Source organism: Sparus aurata, chromosome 15 (assembly GCF_900880675.1).
Source record: "Sparus aurata chromosome 15, fSpaAur1.1, whole genome shotgun sequence".
Classification (NCBI taxonomy): Eukaryota; Metazoa; Chordata; class Actinopteri; order Spariformes; family Sparidae; genus Sparus; species Sparus aurata.
Genome location: NC_044201.1, coordinates 12089609 through 12109294, shown reverse-complemented (window position 1 = coordinate 12109294; position 19686 = coordinate 12089609). Strand labels below are relative to the sequence as shown.

Genomic DNA, 19686 nt, shown 5'->3' with positions numbered 1-19686 from the left:
CTTTGTTTGTTTTCTCTAAAAATAGATAGTGTGTCCTGACTGCAATGTAATATAAATACTAGTTTCCTGGCAAAATGTGAGGAAAAGGTACAGTTGTTTCAGTGCAATTTTAGTTTTTATATAAATATTTTGAGGATTATCTGTATAATATCATGAATTGCAAGGATAATGGTGACATTAAATGTTCATATTGTCTTGTGCCCATTCAGTATTTTAACTTCCCGAGGCTGGTGTACAGGGCCATAACATGATTGTCCAAATACCCCCAGACTGCACTGTAAACTCTTGTAGACCCCAGAAGGCCAGAAGTGTGAGACCTTTTAAAGAAAAGGTCTCCCAACATTTGCCGACTACCATAGCTGTAATTCGTCCCTGTAAGTGATTTTCTTGCAGTTATGTGTTCTGTAGTTATATCTAGCATCTCTCTTATAGTCTTTAGAAACCTAATGCTGGGGTGTTTCTTTTTTGCTTCATTCAGTTAATGACTTGTGGCTTCCACCCCCCTTCTTATAATGAAGTCATTTGAAGTACATTTATCCTGTAGCAAATGATTGCAGTTTACTTGACGTGTGATCCAAGATGATGTGGTAAGGAAGTTTTTTGCACAAGGCTGAATTACCAACCCATCAAAGCGGGCAACCATGATTACACCGGTTGGTTTGTATAGCAGTTTCTTAATGGTAATGTTATTTGTTACCCAATCTTTTAAAGAGGCGCTTTTCCTTTAATTATTAATACTTACAAAATCCTGACGTATAAAAACCTCTGGTGTGATAGTGTTCCAGTGTGCGAGGTGTTGGTTTCTGGAACTCATTTCTGCCCCAAGCCCCTAAAGCAGCTGCAAGCACACGACCAGTAAGAATAGCACATCATTATTCACTGCAACACATGCTGTTTTATGACACTTCATTTCTTTTTATGGTACTGGCATTTTTTGTGGATTTCTTGGAGATAGTTTCTGGAAGACAGAGCTTTTAGTAAAAGATATTGTGAGCCACACTGTACCACCACCAGACAGGTTTGGGTTGATTTCCTTAAAAGCTTAACAGAAGTCCATGGTTACCTAAACTTAAACCAGTTTATAACCCTCAGTGGAATAATGGAATTACTGCTCCAGCCAGACCAAACACTTCACTCTCTTTTCCACATATTAGAGGATCTCAGTCTACATGTCTCCTGTGAGCCCCCGCCATTTCATCAAATCCTCCTGTAATCCGGCTCTCCCATGGATGACTAAATCCCTTTCAGAGCAGAGTTTTAGGGAACCAAAAATGGTACAAGAAGGAGGATTGTTTTTGCATTTTGATATGATGGTTTGTGTGCGGTGTTGTTGTTGTTGGCAGAGCATTGTCACAGGTTGCTAAAGTCTATCTCTTACCAATGATCAGTCCTGTGAATCTTCTGGTTCAATTCACATCTTAGTCGTAATTTAACAATTGAACAAAGTATGGATTCTATCCACAACAGGTAAGAGCAGTTTGTTATGTTGCTACAAGCTTTAACATGAGACTAACATCTATTTCCGATGCTGCCCAGTTTGCTCCCCTCTCCTCCCTCTCCTGTAAATGATGCAGTCCTTGCTGTATCAGCTGCTGCCCTCCTTCCCCTCCGCCTTGCCTGGACCCAATCACATTCAAGCCACTGCGATGAGCAGGGTGATCATGGCCGCTCTGCTGGGGGCAGCATCAGCCAAATCACTTGGCTAATACTGTGGCAATGAAGACTGTTTCATCCAATCATGTGGCGGCTGACCAAGTCTTCAGGAGCATCACCAGCCTGCCTCATTTACATGTTGATTTTGCTGTGTGGTACATTTTGATGTAGTTCGATGCTGCCTTGGATTTTGGTTCAATCCTGATGAGAGTGTGTGTGTTGGCCTGAGGTTGAGGGTGTCCTGTGTGTTGCTCAGTCTGCTTTCTAACTGGCGATGTTGCCTTTCCTCTCCCTCCTCTCCGTTGTTCCCTGGAAGCAGCACAGAGACGTGTCATCTCCCATGGAGAGCGCCGTGTCCAAGAGCTCGCTGTACGCCAGGACCACCAACTACATCGAAGGGGAGAGTCCCCACCTGCCCAGAGAGCTGGACCACTCACTGGGAATCGCACGAGAGGAGGTGCCGCAGATGTTTCTTTTTTATTCTGCTAGTCACAAATACTGTATGCACTTAAATTCAGCATATCACACTAAACTTGACGGCTTTGTCGACCTCCTCAGATCGTGTCAAAGGAGAAAGAAGTGCTGGAGTGGCAGAGGAAGTATGAAGACAGCCGACAGGAAGTGGTGGAGATGAGGTAAGAACTAACACCTTGGGTTGACATCACTAAGGCGCAGATTGTGTGGAGAACACAATCGGGAGAGTGGCATTGTAACTCTCTAAATTATACTGGATATCGTTTGGTCTGTGAACCCTGCCTGAATCGTGGCAAGTTTCCAGCTCCTGGCTTGTGAGAGTTGTAGGTGTGTTCTGATCGCCCTAATAGTTCTCTTATGGCAATTAAATATCAGTCGCTTGTCTAGTGCAGATTAGAGTTGGTCAGAACACCAAGTTTGACACAATATCTATTTTCTACAGCAGCACATAGATGATGAATGGAGAGAGGCAGTCTCCTCTCATCTTGTAAAATAGAAAACAATACTCATAATTGTAGCAGTTACAGGATTTCATGTGATCTCATGTGTATTCTCAGAACACATACACACAGTAGAGGCTTCACAAACCCCCTAGAGGATGAACTCCTTAACTGAATTCTGTTATGATAGTTTTCACAGCACACTATACCATATACATATATTTATATGAATACATGACTTTCCACAGAGAAACAAACACAACATGGCAGCAAGCTAAGAGCTTGTTCCTAAAAAGGCACTGTCTCGTTAGTAGCTTGGTTTTGTAGTGTCAGATCTCGAACAAACCACGGTCCACTGCATAGTTTGTTCAAAGGCTGTTTCAACTAAAGGCAGCGGACCGACACATTTATTTCAGCATCTCAAACAGACGCCTGTCGCTAAAGATATGGTGCGAGTATATACAGTGGAAAAGCTGGAGGTTCATCCACATGCTGAAAACTTTCGACCCCAGGTTTGTGCTACGAAGCCGCAACAGGGCATGTCTCAAACCAGAGGAAGTAGGCCAGCTTGTAAAATAGACGGCAAGCACACGCCTCATGTCCGGTACATCTACCGAAATGTGATGTTTACTATACACTGCATGCAGATTTTTAATTTAGTTTACATATCTTCAGGGATATAACAAACTTTTTGTAAACAAAAGGCACCTTTTGCAAAATATAATTTTTAATGAAAGTTATGTTACCACTTTATCAATAGCAATATGGAAACTGATCTGTTTTTTAAAATAGCAAGCAATCTGACATGTCAAATTTATGTATACAAAAGCATTTTATCAAAAAGGGACACATTCTATTCAAAAGGATGCACTTTTATTTATTTTTTAAGTGAGTTCGAAGCTGCACTGTTTACAATGGCAGGACAAATTTGTTTAAAATAAAAGCATTAAAATAAACGCAATGCTTTTAATAATTTCTTTGTAATTTGAAGTTTGTTCTTGAGGAGGAAAAAGAAATCGATTGAAGTCGTAAATCGAGTTTGGTGTGAAAAAATCGGAGATCCAATTTTTAGGCCCAGCACTAAAGGACATTTGACAATTTTCCCTTATAGTTCCCTGCAGAGTGGACAGGGTGCACAGGGTTTTCAGCCATGTCAGCCAAGTAATGATGGTTCATCAAGTCACCAACAGATAACAAACTCACCCATCAGTCATTGCGCCCTAACAATGCAGCTCAGTTTGAATTAACATTATTATTGATATGAATATTCAAGTTGTTAAAGAAAAACAATTCTCATATAATATTTATTATTAATATGTATGTATTATTTATTTATATTGATTCTAATATTTCTCTAATGTTTCTAGATGTGAGGTTAACAATGGAGACCTGACATTAATTATGTGTATCATTCATAATGGCAAAGATGATATTATATTATTATACACGATGATAATGTTGAAAAGAATCACCATAAAATACTACATAATCAGCGATGTCCCACCCATACACTGCGGCATTGGCTCAACACCATTCCGTTTAATGTGAAGGTGTCAGGACGTTTAAGTGTCTTGACGTCAGGCTCCACCCATTGACACCAGTTAACCAAGTCAATCGGTTTATCGTGCTTAAACTGTCAAACATGGCACGGTTAACTGCGGAGCCAGTTAAAGGAGTCAATCTGCTATCAACATGAGTGTTAGTGGTGAAGGCAAGAGGAATAGATGTGGTTATGATATGCGAACGTTTTGGAGTTAATCAGCCGTGAGAAAATGTTTTCTCTGGCCTTTTAGCTGACGTCATTTGGATTATGACAAAAGCTCAAAACTACACTCATATTCACATCTACAGATGATGCATCTATGGCCAGCAAATGGCTGCTAATTAGGGGTTCAAGGAGATGGAGATATGTCTGTACCGAAACCTTGTTTTCTGTCAGCAGGTGGTGCGTGTGGGTCCAGCTGGCCGCAGCGCAGTTAGTGTGGATAAAACAGAGCTTACTTCATTTGACTGATTGGGCTCAGGATAAGGAGGGGTTAAGAGGCTAAGGGGGAAGCATGGCTAATCAATCCTCTTACCTCTGGCGACCTGCTCTTCCTGAAACAAGGATTTCTATTGGACCATGCTTGCTGGTCCTTGACTTTGAGTGTAGAGGGGAAAAAACTGGCCACAGATAAATGAAAACAAATACAAAAAAAAACATAGTTTGGAGGTGCTTGGAAACCTGCCATCATACTGAGCTTTATATTAAATGACCAAAAGCAAAAGTTGTCAGAAGTGCCACATCCCCAGCCGTCTGACTTGGCACACATTTATTGGTGGAGACAAATTAATAAATTGCATTGAATAAGACTGTTTTGGAGACCTGTAGGGTTTGAAATGATTTGTAATAACGATGATCCGTCTCATCCGTAGGAGGATTGTTGCGGAGTATGAGAAGACGATCGCACAGATGATAGGTGAGTTCAACAAATGAAGGTTTTCAGTAGCTGATGAAACAGGGTGCTGGACCCTCTGACTTCTCAGTGAATTTTATTTGAAACCAGCTACTTTTGTTCCCCAACCCCGTGCCACTACTTTCTGCTGCGCTTGTTTATGAACTGACGTCATTTGCGTGGGAAGAGCTCACCTTTTGGCCATTCTCGTCCGGAGAAGAACTCATTAAATTACTCTGCAGGTTCACGCGCTACATTATTCCTGCTCCCACCTGTCATCTTTCTTCGCCACCTTTAGACATCTCTGAAAATTTGATTTTCTGCAGCTGCTATTTTCAGTTTCTACTCTCATTAAAGCACCGTCACAAAAAACGGAACAATCTGTCTCTGCTTCTGTCTAACACTCGGCTCTCTCACCTGTCTTGCCCTCCCAGCTTGACTTAACACAGTCCCTTCTTTTCTGTTCTGCTCCCATCTTTGCCCCTCACTATTTGATAACCCTGACAGGCATGCCAGGTGAGTAACGCAGGATTGTCCTTCACTTGTTCGTTTCAGCTCACATCGCTCCATCCGTCCGTCAGAGAGGGGAGCAGATGTGCTCACTTTCTTCATCTCATCTAGTGACTTTTGTTTGTGCGTTTTGTCCCACTTCATCCTGTCTGTTTGAGACACTGTATTTTGTTTATAATGGGTGAAATTCAGCTTCTCTATATTCAGTCCCTCAGCAGCTGATGTTAAGTACACTATACACATTTTATCAAAACCTTTTATGGAACTATAGAATTCCATTTCTGTAATGTGAGGACAAAATCCGGGTAATGATTATTAATCTTATTAAATTAAGAAACTTTCTTGACATGAATTATTATCTCAAAACGATGCCTTGGAATCTCTAAATAATGTCTTAGTATATCTTAAGCTATTTTTTCGTGAAATAACGAGAAACACTGTGAAAATACTGATTTAGAATTCTGAAATGACTTAGTGTTTCAAAATAATGAGTTAGTATATCAAAATAATGAGAAACCTACACAAAATAATGTATCTCCGAATTATTTGGTTACTTGGCAAATGATTGAATATATCAAAATAATGAAAGACTTTCTCAAAATAAAAATACATTTCTCAGATCACTGGCTTGTCTATTGTAAAAATTATTTAGTTTCTTAAAATAATGATTTACAATCTCAAAAACAAACAGTATTTTAAAACAATGAGTATATATCTCAAAATAATAATTTCATTTCTCAAAATAATAAATTGGTATTGCAAGATAGTAAAGTTTGCTTTGCTCTATGTGTTGTTTCCTAATATGGTGATGGTGAGACGAAGCTTAACCCTAAGAGATGTCTTTGGATTCATAAATTGTGAAATTTTAGTGGTTTTGGAGGAAAAGCTTCACATCAGATAAAGCATCTGGACCTGATGGCATCCATCTGGGTCTGCTAAGCTTTGTCTCACACACTTGCTTCCATTGCTTTGGTGAATATGAGTGAATAACACATGCTCATTATTTTGAGAAAGTTTCTCATTTACACGACTCGCAGTATTTCTTTAATCACACTGGCAGAAATGGGCTCGCATGGGAAACCTTTTCTGTACATGCACATCTGCATTCGGCTTCTGCACTGTCGAAGGTTGTGAAAGTCCTTCGCACAGAATTAGTAAACTGAGCAGGTCGGTCATGTAAGCTTGTGACGGGAAAGGAAAGGGAAAGCTGGGAGGGGGCTGAAATACTGCGGGGGCTTTGTCATTTAATACTGAAGGGTCAAGAAAACCACTCAAAGCAAACCGGCTGTTGGCTCTGTCTATACGGTTTACAGGTCTCTTTGATTTCCCCATTGTTCAGTGTTTTTGTTTGCATGCTACACTGGTTTATCAGATATACTCATATAGTGTCGTATAAAATGCTGTTCAATCATACTAACCCACAAATCCATTGTGATATAATGTCTACAATAAAGTGTTTGTACGTGTGTTGGTGTATGTCCTTAAACAGTTAGCTATGTGCCCACATCATCAGACTCTTCAGTACACGGACCGATGATCTGATCTACAGTATATTTGTGTGTATCCATTAGAGGATGACCAGAAAGAGAAGTCTCTCTCCCACCACACCATCCAGCAGCTGATCATGGAGAAGGATCAGGCCTTGGCCGACCTCAACTCCGTGGAAAAGTCTCTCGCCGACCTCTTCCGCCGTTACGAGAAGATGAAAGATGTACTGGAGGGCTTCCGCAAGGTGACTAACCCACAAATTATTCACAGCTAATGAGTGTTCCTGGCGTGACTGGCCTTTTAAGTCATTTAAAATTTAGCTTGACAACCCTCACGGCAAATCATTAAAAACATTTCCCACTCTGTTCAGAATGAAGAGGTTCTGAAGAAATGCGCTCAGGAGTATCTGTCCAGGGTCCGTAAGGAGGAACAGCGCTATCAAGCACTGAAGATTCACGCAGAGGAGAAACTAGACAGGTGAGCCTAAACACACTCTCATTATCTCGTGTTCATTTCACCGTGACATTGTTATTTTCCCCAAAGGGAAAACGCACAATGCACTAACTACATAACACCTCAGTGCCCAGCTGATGTTTGGATGAAGCCAGTATAATGACTTGTTTTAATAGATTATGTTCCATTTATCAGAAAGATTTATCCTGCATGGTGTTTGCAGAGGCAACACTGTGCTTTCTGAAGACTTTCCTGGATTGTGGCAGTCACGGAGAAGTCTCTTGTGTGTTTCCAGGGCCAATTCAGAGATAGCTCAGGTGCGAGCCAAGGCCAAGCAGGAGCAGGCCGCCTACCAGGCCAGTGTGAGGAAGGAACAGATGAAGGTGGATTCTCTGGAGCGCACTTTGGAGCAAAAGGTCAGTCAGAAAAGGGTTTATAAAATCATAAAAAAATTTGAAATGTGATCAAATATACATATTGAGTATGTGAGACTATAATGCACTCTGAACAGGACTTTACTGCTTCACAATCTGCTCATTGCACCATACAAGTATTATTATAAGAACTAAGAATAAAAAAATTATAGGGGAATTCCGGAATTTTTAAACCTAGGCCCTTAATTCACATGTCCCGTCTTTTTTTTTTTTTTTTCAGAACAAAGAGATCGAGGAGTTGACGAAGATCTGTGATGAGCTGATCGCCAAGATGGGGAGGAGTTAGCGACCACACCCAGGCCAAATCTCACAGAGAAGAGGAGTGGGGTTTTTTTTTTTTAAAAATACTTGGAAAATGAAGATCAGAAATATTTACCACTCTTCCCAGGACTGATGGACACTGAAGGCCAGACTGGTCTTGGGGTTTAAATTTCCTACTGACTTTGTGTATAACTGATCCACAGGAATGGCTTCCTCTTAATCACTCTGTACATTTTTGATGTGTCAGTGTAACGTACTGTATCAGGGGTCTGGTTTAAAGTTTTAGAAAAATGTATCATATCACTAATGAGTGTGTCTGCGTGTGTGTGAGTGTGTGTTTGTATGCCAATGAGAGAAGTGAGAGCGTTGTTTGTGGGTTAAATTATCTTAAACGATGTTGCCATGACAGCCACTGAGGGAGAAGACTGTTTACCCGCCCCTGTTGTTGTCTCCTCTTCACACAAGAGAAAGACTTCGGACAAAGAGAAAATAGAGACATAAACTCCTTCATAAAATGTTGATACTCCACTCAAAGAACATAAACTATCACATTAGCTTACTGCATGTGAGAAGAACCTGTAATGTTCATGTTTGTATATATATACCGTAGGAAATTTCCAAATACGAAAAACGACTCATCTGCATTTTTGATAGTTATTCCGTCATCCCCCTGTCCGCTTCCCTCATGTAACCTTGTAGATATTTGTCATACTTGTCATAGCTTTCTCGATGAAATCGTGGGACTATTTTTTGGGATTTTATTTTGATATAAAGCAAACTAATCGTGACTGTATTCAGTTGTGACCAGGAGTAATTTAATTTTGGATGGATATGTCCTTGTCCTGCTATGGTCGTTGTGTCACACTGAGGAATAACTTCTCTGCACAGCCACTGTACAGCATCTGCTTACAAAGTGCAATAAAAGATGGCAATACAGCACGCTGGGCTCACTCTGCTTCTTTTCCCCACACCACGTGCCTTTACACTGTTACGACCCCAGAGGTCATATAAATGTTTCTACTGTATGTGCTCGTCTCTATTTGAATCACCCTCTGTTACCTGAGTGTGTGTGATTGATTGCAGGTGTGTTTGAGTGATTGTACGTTGTCCATGGAGCTGATTGGTTCCAGCCATCGCAGCCAGGGGGTTTTAAAGGCCAGCTCTTCACCGGTTACTGGGGGCTCTCCTCTGTCAGCCAGACTGCCAGCATGTTTAAGAGTGTGTGCAAGATGTGTTTTTGAATAAAACCTTTTTATTCAAGGCAGCTGGACTGCTTCGAGTCCTGCTTAGAATTACCATGACCTGGATGACTGAGAACCTTCATCAACCCTTTAAGGTCCTCCATGTGAGATTACACAAACCATGTGGGTTTTCTCTGCGAGTTTGTTTTGTTTGGATGACGTGGCTTGACCAATGATAAATCAGGGTGAGCATGATTAATTGCAGTAGGTGATTTGATCACTTTTAAGAGGGTGGGCGGCTCTAAACCCTGTTGCGAAAACATTCGTAACCACGTTGATACCGATATTAGTGAGTAGAAACATTCTGATATTGATATATCAGCTGCATGCGTTTATAGTTTTTTGCTGTGCTCCCTCGAATATGGTTTTCTATCAAGAACACAGATGTAATGGAGGCTAGAAATTTTACAATGTTACAATATACTTTATTATCCTATCCTCACTGAGAATGTGATAATTATAAATTACCCCAAGAAACTTTTTCTGCATTACATTTTGTCGAAGAAAGAATCATGTTTACCGATAGATCTGTGACGGGCCAATTATATAATAATAGAAATGTTAGAGTAATACTACATGCAGCAGCCCCTGTGATCTTCTTGCCCTTCTGCGCCTTCAGTTGCAACCTGAGCAGTGTCAAGAATGTGACACCACTCTATAGATTACGTATGCTACAAAATAGAATAGAACTGAGTATTCAGTTAGGCTGCTGATATTTTTTAGAACCACAAACTTGCACAAACCTCAGTCAGACAAAAGACAGATGAGTCAGGCTGACCTGAGCCCTCTCTGCTACCGGAGGATGAAGTGGGGGACAAAAGATACACGAGCATGTTATATTATGTGTAAATAACGCATCGATGCGTCACATACCTTCGTTTTTGGTTTTACTTTCACCACAGTGGGGGGAACCTCTGCAGTTGTGAAAAATTGTGATCTGGAAAAATACACACCTTTATGCACATTATTGTATTTAGCAGGTAGCTTAACACAAAGATTAAACTACAAATTGCTGTGTGGTTGGTCTTGAAAGTAGGTCTATTGCAACAATAACCAATGACCTTACAAGCCAAGAGCAGAGTGAATGAAAACTAGTGAGAAATGAATCACTTGAAGCAATGGATAAATGTTTGAAAATCAGGCTTTTGTGACTTAAAGTGGTCGTGGCATCACCATGAACAATTCCAGGATCACACTGTCGCATAAAAAATACACTGAAAAGTATTTAGAATACTTTCTTCTTTCTCATTGATTTATTTTACAGTGGTATTGTGTCCTGAAAGCACAATTAAAATAGCAGTGTGTGCAGTGACGGACTGGGAACAAAAAACGGCCCTGGCATTTTCACCCACCAGCGGCCCACAGAAGGGGGGTGCGCGCGCCCACGCGCACGCGCAATTTTTGACGCACGTAAAGAACAGGCACTTTTGATAGCCCCGGTGATAGTAAACGTAAATTCCAAAGCTATAAACAACTACACCCCAATACATAAAACACATTAAAAAATCATCCATAATAATACAAATATCTTACGTCACGCAGTCATCCATGTCTACCTCTTCATCCTCCTCTTGCTCATATTCCTCACTGTCCTGGCAGTATTAGCACCACTGCTAGCTGAAGCTGCACTTGATTTTAAAAACAAATCAGTCGGTTTGCAGCATTTTTCACCGTCAACCAGCAGTGCTCCCTGAGATTTCTCTCTTTTTCTCCGCTCCCACCTTGTGTCGCTTGATGCCTTGATTAATTTTTTTGCTCGCTTAAACTCAGTCAACTTCCAACAACCACACTCAGACGGTCCACTCGATTCAGTCTTGAAATTCCCAGAAGGCATTGCTTCAGTTTAACTTTTGCTAACAACTATTCAAATAAAAAAAATGCAGGTAGATTTGTTTTATTTCAAACCAATGCACGTTTTTGAACATCTGAATAAGACATTTCGCTTCAAAACAATGCAGAGTGATATAAAAGTTTGTGACTGTAGAAGGTAACCATGACTGTGATATAGATACTCGTATGTGGCATATCAATTGTGATTAGAACCTCTACTCATTAGTAGATTGGTTGATGAGACATTTAGTTTCCCTTTGACTTAAAAACGTTATTGACGCTCGAAACAGTCGAGAGAAACGAGCTTGAGACCGCTCTGTGATTTGTCGGCCGGCCCGAAAGGCCCATGAGGGTCGCTGGCCATTTATTCATTTATTTATTCATTTGCGGCCGCCTTTTGACGCAGCCGCCCCGCTATATTTATTTATTCATTTATTTAGCCTATTTATTCATTTGCGGCCGCATATTGATGCAGCCGCTCCGCTTTTTATTTATTTATTCATTTATTTATTTGAGCGGCCGCATCACCAGGCAGCCGCAGTGGCATTTGCCCACATTGCCCAATGGCCAGTCCGTCCCTGAGTGTGTGTAATGTAGGCTGGTCTGATTTATAATTTTATACATGCCAGCTGAAGCTCAGAGATCAGTTTCAATGTTGTCCTGGTTCAGCAAGGTGATGTCATGTGCCTGTACGAGATAGAGCGCAGTCAGACTCAGCATGGGTGTGGCCAGAGCACAGAAGCCTTTAAGGTGAAAGGTTCAGGATGAATCTACAACTCTTGTCTCTGTTGCCTGTCCAGGGTGAAGAAGCAACTACTGACACAGCAGAGTGGTGGACAGCCTGGTAATCTCCTGGTCAGTCCAGGATAACTCAGATTAAGCTCAGGGGGCTTTAGGGGCAAACAACCTGCTTTTCATTGTGTGACCGGGACAAGCGAGGACCACCAGCACCATGAGGGCTGTCCAGTTCTGTCCGCTGATGCTGCTTTCTCTGGTTCTGCTCCCAACCAACAGTAAGAACTTTTCATCTTTTTAACATCTTCACCCCCTTCTTTTACCCCCTTCCCTTAGATCTCTGTTCTACTCTGCGTCCACCTGTCGTTGTTGTCTCCTCTCAGGTGTTCTTCCTCTTACTTGTCATGCCTGAGTTCCAAAGAATACCGAGTTTGTCATGTTGCTGTGTTTAATTCCTTCCATAGGAGGCAATCAGCTGTTGAGTGGCTTACAGCACATGCTGGACACAACAACACTACTGTTATCTTTATTTTTCAGAAAATGCCTTGCATACGTTCAAACTCTAATAAGATTATTTTACAGGAAGCCCTCATAATGACTCTTTATGTTATGTCAGGTTTGCTAATTGCAGTTAATTTCTCTGCTAATTCTCCTGAGATTTGCCTCCCTGCGGTCTGTCATCCTCCCCTTAACTAGCATGCAATCCCAGCAGCTAATCTCTTAATAGGCCTGGAGGCTAATACTTATAGCCTGTGTGTAGAGCAGCTGTGCTGAGCAGAGCTGACTGTGGCCAACAGCAAACAGCAGGGAGCCTTTGCCGTGCCGTGTCAACAAACAGTGGCACAGAAGAAGAAGAGAAATTAGACCAAACACTCCAATTCATATGAAAAAGTTTGAGTTTTGCAATAATATGTGTGTTTTTTTCCATCAGTAAAAGTTATTTATTACTCAGGCTATTTAGGTTGATTTGTTGGTTTGATAAGAAAATTTCAAGTTTTGTGTCCGAGCAAACCTTCCTGCCATCACGCCATCGCAACCGAACGATGAAAGACGCATCAGGCTTTTGAGGGAGATTATTTTGATGGCCAAGACAAGAGATGTGCCGCCACAAAGAATGTTTGAAGCTTCCGGGCGATTCCTATAAGTCCAGCTCCGTTTGATCCTCTTAGGAAGCGGCATTAAAGGCAGTTTCTGAAGGGCCGTTTTAGAATTTTTAGCTGGCGGATGAAAGTTTGTTCATAAGGAAGCGTTAGAGTGATATTTCAAAGGTCAGCTAGTTTCTCGTATAACTGCTCCTTCCTCTGGAGAGCTTTAGAGAGGCATTTGAGTGTTTTATGTGCTGGAAGAGGCTCCTGGAGCTTTAGCTGAAGGTTAGAGAGATGGGGTTTATTTTTGATCTGAGGGGACCTGTTTAATACTTTGCTTGATTAAGGGACGATTTGTGTGAAGAAAGCAAGTTATTGATGCTCTCTCTTCACTTGACAGACATCTCTCAGATGTGAATGTACCATGCTTGCTCATCAAACCCGAACATCCTGTGTCAATAAGGAACGGAAATATGCAGTTTTATCCAGAGTTAAGGTCCTTAAGGACACTTTGCTTTAATTAGCTTTAGTATCCCACAATGTTCTGCAGTTTTTTAACCATGCCAGAGCAGCTGGCTGTCTTAAGAATCACTCATCTAAATCTGCGCTTCACATTACCAGCATCAGGGAACAAGTAATCAGACACAGGGCTTTTTTGGGGGGGAAATTTGGTAGAAAAATCCAGAATAAGCATCATAAACTGTTGCCATCAAATGAAGCAATAACATCATGTCAGCCGAAATGCTAATTTATGCTTCCTTTATGTAGGAAAATAGATGCGTCCATTGGTCTTTCATGTTGACGTGTGTTAAGCAGTAGAACCTCTAAAGGGCGCTGCTCAGAGTCAAATAGGTCTCAACTTTCCCAGCTGTTCTGTGGTGACATCATACAAATGTTTAGAACTTCTCACCCACTCGCGCAACCTCTCCTCAAGAAGTTTAGCCATTTTTAAAGCTTTTTACTTTTGGTGCTGTGGTTATGTCTCAAACTGTTTTAACTATTGACTACGCTGCTACACTGCCATCAACGACTACCGGAGGTACTGCTCCTTTGGCCCATTTCCTTACTCTTTCAGAAAACATGCAGAAAAATGTACAAATCAAACACAATACGAACAGAGGTTCCATCCGTATCTAACACTACGCATAATTGAGCCTTATTTACCCTTTATATGTATAAAGAAAACATCCACATATTTCTGGTATTTGAGTATTACATTATTTTTTGGAATATTTCACAATTTTGTAATTTAATGTTTGTGCTCTGCTATTTTGACATGTATGGGCACTCTTCATGCTACATATCTCTGAACTGCACGCCACCAAGATAAAAAAAAAAAAAAAACACTTTCCTGTCAACACTTCTTCTCTGTGTCCTTCAGGTGAGGCTCTGCAATGTTACACCTGCATGGGCTCCAATAACAACGACTGCAACCGACAAGGCTCCAAATCTTGTCCCAGCTACTCCGATGCCTGCGCTGTGGTGGTGGGCCATGACAGTGAGTCAAACAGTGACAGTGTAGTAGCCTTTCTTTTACTGGCTTTCTTTCTAGCAGAGAGATACATAAAACTGAGTTCGTATCTGCATGTGAGGGTGTCTGTGTGTGTGTGTGTGTGTGTGTGTGTGTGTGTGTTTGTGTGTTAAACGGACGACTGGCTGCCGTCTGGAGACACATCTCAGTCAGCAGGGGGTCTGAGGCTTTTAAGGAAATGAAGAGCTTTGCTACTTCTAGTCAATCAATATCCTTAATTAGGACACCATGTGTTCCTGGCACTGAGACAATTCCTCTTCACAAAATGAACTCAGTTTACTGGTTTCAACCTGGACAAGGCAAAAGTATTACATGAAATATATCTGTTTTGTTATCAAAAAGTGGGGCAACACTTGGTTAGGATTAGGGGAAGATCATGTTTTGGCTCCTGTTGCCACAAACACTGTTGGAAAATGTCCCAAACATAAGGGCGCCGTTTAGCTCAGTTGGAAAATGTCCCGAACATCTTGTCAAAAATATCCAGTTTTGTTGAAACAAGACTTCAAGTTGTCTCGACTTCTCATTAAGAATATTCCGTTTTTTCAAGCAGTCATCTACATTCGTCTATCTGTGTATGACAGCTGCCAAACAGGTGTAACCAACTTCTCTTTCTGCCCGTTTGTCAGGTGGGGTGATGAAGTCCTGCTCCTACAAGTCCTTCTGCAGTCAGGCCACCAGTCAGGGCTACAGAGCTCCGGGCGTCAAAGTCCACTGCTGCTACAGCGATGACTGCAATGTGACGAGCTTCGCCTGCCGCCTGCCAGAACTCAGCTTCCTGCTGCTGTTTCTGCCTCTGTTGTTCCACTATTTATTCAAGTTGTCGTACTACTGAATTTCATCATGCCAACAAGGATCCATCCGCAACACAAATGCCAAAAAAGCCCCTGCCTAATGTTACACTACACGATGGACTACCTTAACATTCTGCTTTGATTTACCTTATGTATTTAAACAGAACCCAGGGAGTTACTGTACATATAAGAGCTTGAGGTGCTTTGTGCGACTGCGTGGATAACACGCACCATGTAGGATTGAGGCCATTAATGGGGTTTTCAAGTAGATGCGTCTTTCAATGGATTTCACTAAGCCAGTAACTAGATGATCCGGAGGGGTGTGGTGAAATAACAGGCAGAGATCATTTATCGGTTAAAGAGGAGGAGATGTTGTTCGACGCCTCGCACGCAGTCTGTGAAACCGCAGGATAACAGGAACAAGACCTGATCACCTTTTTTGTCTTCTTTGTTGCCTGGGCTCGTGACACGGGTCGCAGCAGATGTGACAAAATATGGCACAGAGAGTTCACTCAGCCTGCGCTGCGTTGTATCATTAGCCCGCTTCCTGTCGATCACACATCTGACGAGCTTGGTGAGATATTCTAAAAGGTGGTGAGAAAAACACCTCTCCCACAACGGAAATCCACACACGCCCTTTCATACGGTCAGGTGTGTTACAACGGTGAGGTTAATCTGCTGCTTTTGGAGTCACTTAAAGACTTACTGAGTTTATAAACAGAGGCAGAGCACATGAGGACAGCCCAGAAGTCGAGCTTACTGTATATGTTGTATAAAAAGCATAAAGGAAAGATGAATAATGTCCAGTTGGAAATACTCCAGGCTGTATATTGTGCAGTCTTCTTGGAACTCACATTGGGGAATGCTACGATTACAATTTAGTGCCCTATAAGTACAGAGAGTCTGAGCGAACTGCGCATCTTTAGCAGATTATTTTGCTTATTTATGAACGTTCATGTGCATTGTCTGAAAGTAAACTGTAATTCAATCTAAAGAAACTAGGAAGGCCCATCCTTTATCAGCGGTTTATGTTATAGTGTTAGGGAATAAAGTTATGCTACAACTGTTCCGTTCCGTTCCGTTTTCTTCCGCTTTATCCATGCGGGTTGCGGGTGATGTTACCGCTTTTATACCACCTTTTTTCAAGGTGGAGCGGGGGTACTGGGGCCAAATCCAGTGACTCTATGGGCGAAGGCCAGGGTACTCCCTGGATAAGTCGCCAGCTCATCGCAGGAATGCTACAACTGAATGGAGTAAAAAATAAGAACTAATACTGGATGTACAGACCGAATGACAAATATGTTGAAACCCATCATGTGTAAATACAACCAATATAAAAGGCTTTTTGTTACTTTGTGTGTGAGTGTGTAATTATTTCTACGTCATCAGTGGTGTGGGATAATTTTTAATGTGCCATGTTGGACAGTTCTACATTCCCCCACACCAGTCTGAACCTCTACAGCTACTCGACTGCCTCTGGTACTACATTCACGTTGCCTAGATGATGAATCTGACTGTAATGATCCACATCGTTTTCCCCTGGAGGGCCATAACTGAAATCTAATGGTGGTTCCATCGGCCAAATTTAAACACCAATTTTTTTTGTTAAGATGCAAGATGTACCCTTGGATATTTAAAGAGCTTGTAACTAAAAGAAAAAAAAAGGAAACCTGTGATTTATATTACAATATTTATACGTTAATTTACTCTTTTTTTTTTTTCAGTTATGGCAGGCCCCGGTTCGGGCAGCCCTGATCTAAAACACTAATTGTATTCCGGTGATAGCAAAGTGCTGGGAAAGCCTGTTTTTTTTTTTTCTATTTTAAATAAATCTTTTCAAACCAAAGAAACTCCACTGGATTAATATTGTTCAAAAGACTAATCAGTTTGAGATGACATTACTTGATCTGTGTATTTTCTGTGTGCTTTTATCATTTAGACACTAATCAGTGGTGCAATTGAGCGAAACCGATCAAACATAAATCCTGTAGCTCTCTGAGGCTTTTATACTTTAGCTTGATGGTATACATGAATGCAGCATAGCCACCATGTCACCAAAATGTAAGTTGACTTTAAAGTGCTGATAAGTCCATATGTACGTTTGTTACATGTCATACCACATTAACATTACATTACAATTAAAAAATGTAATTGAATATATATACTGTGCGTATGTGTGTGTTTGTGTGTGTACACACAAGACAAGGTACTATCAACAGCATAGCTTCAAACACTATGGAGGAAAAATATGACAGATTATAGGAGGGCATATTGTGAGACATGTTAAATGATCTGAACAGGTTCATTTCACGGTAATAAAATTAAAAACAAGTGAGAGGTTTTTATATAAACCATGCAGACAGATGTGTCCTGACACTGTCTCAATATTTGCAACCCTAAATATAACTGCTGGAACACAACAGCTGCTCCCAGCCTAGAGACCATGTTAACAAATTATGATCACACCCAGAGAAGATATGAGACTGACATCTGTTGGACTAGTGACGTTCTCTGCTCACAGAACAGCTTCGACGTAATAGCGAACATGGTTTGAAGATACATAAAGCGCCTGCCATGCCAGTTTATTTTATATTCATAAATAGTAATCTGAGAGCTAAAGAATACAGGATTATGGACAAGAATATGTCCTTTAATGCTTTCTGCACCTACATGAGCATCTTTCTCCCAGCATGCCTGCTCTTGTAGTTCCCGTAGCCTCCACTGTGAGGAAGTGTAGCCACACTTTTGACTTTACATGCAGTCAAAATCTACAAGTGTGTTGCAATTCATATTGACCAACCACGCCTCAAGGGTGCTGCTGAGATTGGCTTAAATCGATAGTGACAATAATTGTTCTGTTTTATTGGCTGTCCGTTGAGATTTGTACTTTATTTAAAAATGGGGAAACTCTCCTTGTTGCTCTCTCTCTCTCTCTCTCTATGTTCTCTCTTTTCTGATGTCCTGCTGCTCTCTCCTTTGACAGGCAGGTGTGAGAGTGTGAACGAACTGCCCCGGAGGGGGATAGACACTGACCCCAAACCGTGAGTCTCCAGGCCCGCTCAACCGGAGCCTGTTCTGGGTGCTCATGTCCGCAGACAGCCGTGAGAGTGGCCCCATGTCAGCCCTCATCAGCTTTATTTGAAGGCCTTCTTTCGCCTTAATTAGGGTGGGAGGGGACGGCTTGCATAATCTTGAAGGGCTGATGGAGGGTTGACGGGTCAAGGTGCTGCTGAGGTGTAGGTGGGGGTGTCTGAAGTTTGTCTTTTGGGGCACGTAGTTCAATTCAGACTGTTCAACAGTGTTACGGTCATGATGTGTTCACTGTGCTGTTTCCCTGCCTTGTGTGAAATGTCACCCGCACTCCCCACCAGCAGACAGATTCCAGGACAAAGTTTATGATTTGATGAAGGATTTGAAGGTTCAGTCGTGGCCAAAGTCGCCGCTGTATTTGGGCGTCTGCGGACAATAACACCAACCACTGTATTCCCCCAAGTGTACGCTATCTGAGCTGAAACTGAAGGTTATCGCCATGGTAACTATGCTGTTTAAATTGGAGTATGTTTAATCCCAATCCTCTGGCACCTGAAGACATTATCACTGCAAATCCCACCGTCAGTCATCAAAGGGATGAGCCAGCTGCCCTTTAAGGGAGGCTGTGCGGAAAGCAACAAGGCTGAAGGAAACTCGTGGTTTCTAAAATAAACCAGACAGGTTTCACTCCCTGTGAATGCCACCGAATGTCCCCCCCCCTCCCGACATATCTGTCATTATTTCTTGTGTGTTATCAGAGAGGATTTATCAATTGTTGAGTTGTGTTTTGATTTGGCACTGGAAAGATCGACGTCTTCCTGAGAAACTTACTGCCGTCACACTGCCATGTCTGCGCGGCTACATGCCTTTTCTCATAGTGTTCATTTTCTGTGCGTATTGATTGCACTTCCTGTTTGTAATGACAGCAGGCTGCAGCAGAACTTATTAGACTGGTCAATAAAGGAGGCCGTGTTTTTCAGTTATGGTCAATCTTTGACTGTGCTTGAATCACCTCTGCGTGAATTAGGATGGAGACATCAGGCAGATGGCGGAAGCAGGAGGCTCCTCCCAAACAGGGAAATAAACTTTTGAACCATAGGTGGAATCCAGGTCAGGCCCACATACAGTAAACAAACCTGGTCATTTAGGACAGTGGCCCCCCTCTAGAGAAAAAACAGTGTTCATTTGTCCCAGACTGTGTAGCTTTGGATACAGTCCCCTCAAAATAACCAGTAGTGAAAAACTTAATGGTTGTGTGTCCAGGTCAGCAATCTGCCTTTAAACCATTGATCAGC

At 41.7% G+C, this 19686-nt stretch overlaps 2 protein-coding genes across 19 annotated transcripts in view; both read left to right on the top strand.

Annotated features, from left to right (window-relative positions):
* Nucleotides 1–9087, top strand: part of tacc2 (transforming, acidic coiled-coil containing protein 2) — a 58157-nt gene extending 49070 nt beyond the window's left edge. For 15 of the 18 annotated variants that reach the window (XM_030442084.1, XM_030442073.1, XM_030442074.1 and 12 more), the window contains 8 exons: nt 1973–2110; nt 2212–2288; nt 4983–5026; nt 5510–5518; nt 7084–7244; nt 7371–7477; nt 7749–7869; nt 8108–9087. In XM_030442084.1, the coding sequence (XP_030297944.1) occupies nt 1973–2110; nt 2212–2288; nt 4983–5026; nt 5510–5518; nt 7084–7244; nt 7371–7477; nt 7749–7869; nt 8108–8173 (723 nt within the window). In that variant the 3' untranslated portion in view covers nt 8174–9087. The remainder of the gene's footprint in view (nt 1–1972; nt 2111–2211; nt 2289–4982; nt 5027–5509; nt 5519–7083; nt 7245–7370; nt 7478–7748; nt 7870–8107) is intronic. The other 3 variants (XM_030442070.1, XM_030442088.1, XM_030442086.1) reach the window with 1 other exon arrangement.
* A 344-nt stretch (nt 9088–9431) lies between these two features.
* On the top strand, nt 9432–16712 carry ly6pge (lymphocyte antigen 6 family member pge). The gene is made up of 4 exons (XM_030441164.1): nt 9432–9512; nt 12020–12232; nt 14421–14537; nt 15197–16712. The coding sequence occupies exons 2-4, from the start codon at nt 12172–12174 to the stop codon at nt 15400–15402; spliced, it is 384 nt and encodes a 127-aa protein (XP_030297024.1). The 5' UTR covers nt 9432–9512; nt 12020–12171; the 3' UTR covers nt 15403–16712.
* Nucleotides 16713–19686: the final 2974 nt, after the last annotated feature.